The sequence below is a fragment of the Neomonachus schauinslandi genome, chromosome 3, assembly GCF_002201575.2.
Source record: "Neomonachus schauinslandi chromosome 3, ASM220157v2, whole genome shotgun sequence".
Taxonomy (NCBI): domain Eukaryota; kingdom Metazoa; phylum Chordata; class Mammalia; order Carnivora; family Phocidae; genus Neomonachus; species Neomonachus schauinslandi.
Genome location: NC_058405.1, coordinates 108,944,465 through 108,946,916, shown reverse-complemented (window position 1 = coordinate 108,946,916; position 2,452 = coordinate 108,944,465). Strand labels below are relative to the sequence as shown.

Below are 2,452 nucleotides of genomic sequence, written 5' to 3'. Positions count from 1 at the left end.
GCTCACGCTCAGGGCGCTCCAATTATCCATCCCCTGGTAGAGAGGGGGGTGGTGCGGTTGTGGTGATGACCTTGTTTGAGGTAGGCGAGAGGGAGGGAGAGAGGAAGGGAGGGAGGTGGAATTTCATTTCTTCCACTAAAGCGTTTGCGGAGACTTCAAGGTATAATCTATCCCAGATCCTTTCCCAGAGAGAAACTTGGCGATCACGTTTTCACATGATGCTCACGCTCAGGGCGCTTCAATTATCCCTCCCCACAAAGATAGGTGGCGCGTGTTTCAGGGTCTCTCCTCTCTCTCCTACAGAAAAGAAAAAGAAAAAAATGTCATTAGAAGAGGCGTAACACGTCAGTCCGTCCCCAGGTTTGTGTTTCCTGGAGTGGCCGAAAGAGATCAGTTCTAACCTGCTCCGCAGGAATAACGGTCCTGCCTCCCGACACTCTTGGCGAGGTTTTGTACAGTTTGCTCCGGGAGCTGTTTCTTCGCTTCCACCTTTTTCTCCCCCACACTTCGCGGCTTCTTCATGCTTTTTCTTCTCACCATTTCTGGCCAAAACTACAAACAAGACTTCGCAGGTAGGTTTTTTTTTCCCCCTTTCTCTCTTTTTATTCTTTTTTTGTATGGTCATCCCCCACCCTCCTTTTATGATTTTTCTCCTTTTAAGTGGGGATGTGAGTCTGAAGTGAGAAGGAGTGTCTGTGGGCAGGAATTTCAGGTGGGTTTAGCTCCTTTATGGCAAGCTTTCCCCAAGAGTGACTTCTTCGATTTCTCTGGCACTCCCGCTCTCTCTCCTTCCTTTTCTCTCCTTTTTCCTCCCCCAAATAATTTGCCCTGTACCTGTCCATTCAGGTAACCAAAGGTGCCTTTTGCTACCCAGCCTAGGAAAAGTTTTATTGAGAACTACATGGTGGAATGAAAACTCTTCAAGGGGAGAGATTCTGCTCTATTTTTGCATCTAGTTCCAGTTCATTGTATTCAGCAATTAAAACTTGGCAAATACCTGTTAATAATTACAAAACTTGATCAATACAAACCTACCAAATTCAGGGGCAAGTCTTTCTCTTAGATATGGCAGTGCATCTCTCCCACCGGAGGAGGCTGTTTTCTAAGCAGAAAGTTGCCTGTTTTTGTCTGCTTAGCGAGTTTCATTTCTTTATTTTATTCTTTGTGTGTGTATGTATGTGAAGTAACACCTCACTTCTGTGATGATAAATAAAGAAGTGAAAGTCCTCATGGAACTTGAGTCGTTTACCAAAGTGTGTGTAGGGGGGGGGGGTGGGGGGTCACTACAGCTGGGAAGAAAGCTGCTGTCAGGATATCAGAGTTTTAAATTAAGGATAACTTTTGAAATTGTATTTTAAATGGCAAAGTATTATAGACATGGATTTAACAGGAGACACATGCACACACATATCCCATTCCATACTTTGGCACTGAAAAGTCGAGAGAGATAGCTGGAGTTCCCAGGAACAGTGATGAGCCCGGCTAACATGAATGTGTTTATCTGCCACCTACTTATATATTTTACATGCTCCCCTTATAATGATGAAGGCAAGATTACTAACTCCAGAGTTAGAAATAACAGGCAAAGATAAAGTTTACAGCACAAATGCTCTATCTGTCCCTCACACACACACATGCTCATAAAACTAGCAGCTTACTTTATTAAACATGTATTTATATGCAATCGTGTGTAAGTCTCAGCATGAATACAGACAGGCCAGCTGTTTCATCCCAGACACTTGTGTGACCATTTCCTTATTTCAGGATTTTTCCCAACAATTTACAATCAATAGGAGAGCCAAGAAATGACAAAATGTGTCAAACTTAAAATCACCCACTATGCCTAGGTTAAATTCAAGGTGCTTTCTAAATCATCCACTTCCCCTTCTCTCTGCCCCCACCCCCACCCCTCTCAGCAAATGTGTGGAAACTGATACTCACTTTCCAGGTTTTCTGCAAAGCTTCGAGCACAGGAGACAATAGGTGCGGGGCGTGGGGACTAAGTGTGTTCGGCAGAGAAAGGGTTAATGGCCCTTGTGTTACAGTTTGCATCTGTTACATCTTTTATAGCCCCTGTTTAAACTAATCCTCGAGGCACAGCATCTTCCCAACCTCCACCGAGTTTCGGGATTCTCCTCCTCTCCTGCCTGCCTCCGAGGTTCCCCTTCTCCAAGTTTTGACAGTTTCAGCTGAAAAAATGCAGCGCCTCTCTCGATTTTTAGGTACAAAAGTTTCGAAGCCAGAAAGGATACGATCATTTAGTAGAGCTTAAAAGTATTGCCGTAGCGGTTGGACTTTCTCTTTCCTTTCTTGAGGGGATTAAAAAAAAAAAAAAATTCTACTGGAACTATTTAAGGGAACCAGTGTAGGGGAGCATGTGTGTGAATGAGGTGGGGGAAAATACTTAAGTAAATATTGTCAAAGTGGCGGGGGGGGGGGGGGGGGGGGGGGG

The 2,452-nt window shown here is 44.5% G+C and overlaps 2 protein-coding genes across 4 annotated transcripts in view; one reads left to right on the top strand and one right to left on the bottom strand.

Moving 5' to 3' along the window:
• Nucleotides 1-77: 77 nt before the first annotated feature.
• LOC110585781 lies at nucleotides 78-2,253 on the bottom strand. The gene is made up of 3 exons (XM_021695912.2): nucleotides 1,942-2,253; nucleotides 402-552; nucleotides 78-297 (listed from the first exon to the last, which is right to left on the bottom strand). The coding sequence occupies exons 1-3, from the start codon at nucleotides 2,050-2,052 to the stop codon at nucleotides 239-241; spliced, it is 321 nt and encodes a 106-aa protein (XP_021551587.1). The 5' UTR covers nucleotides 2,053-2,253; the 3' UTR covers nucleotides 78-238.
• Nucleotides 364-2,452, top strand: part of ZEB2 (zinc finger E-box binding homeobox 2) — a 136,171-nt gene continuing 134,082 nt past the window's right edge. For all 3 annotated transcript variants that reach the window (XM_021695910.2, XM_044913639.1, XM_021695911.2), the window contains exon 1: nucleotides 364-572. The gene's annotated coding sequence lies outside the window, so the exon portion shown is untranslated. The remainder of the gene's footprint in view (nucleotides 573-2,452) is intronic.

Coding starts and splice junctions, on each gene's coding strand:
- LOC110585781 (XM_021695912.2), bottom strand. CDS start 2,052: ATGCAAACTGTAACACAAGGGCCATTAACCCTTTCTCTGCCGAACACA. Junction 553..1,941: donor CTTTGCAGAAAACCTGGAAA/GTGAGTATCAGT, acceptor TCTTGTTTGTAG/TTTTGGCCAGAAATGGTGAG. Junction 298..401: donor CCGTTATTCCTGCGGAGCAG/GTTAGAACTGAT, acceptor TCTTTTCTGTAG/GAGAGAGAGGAGAGACCCTG.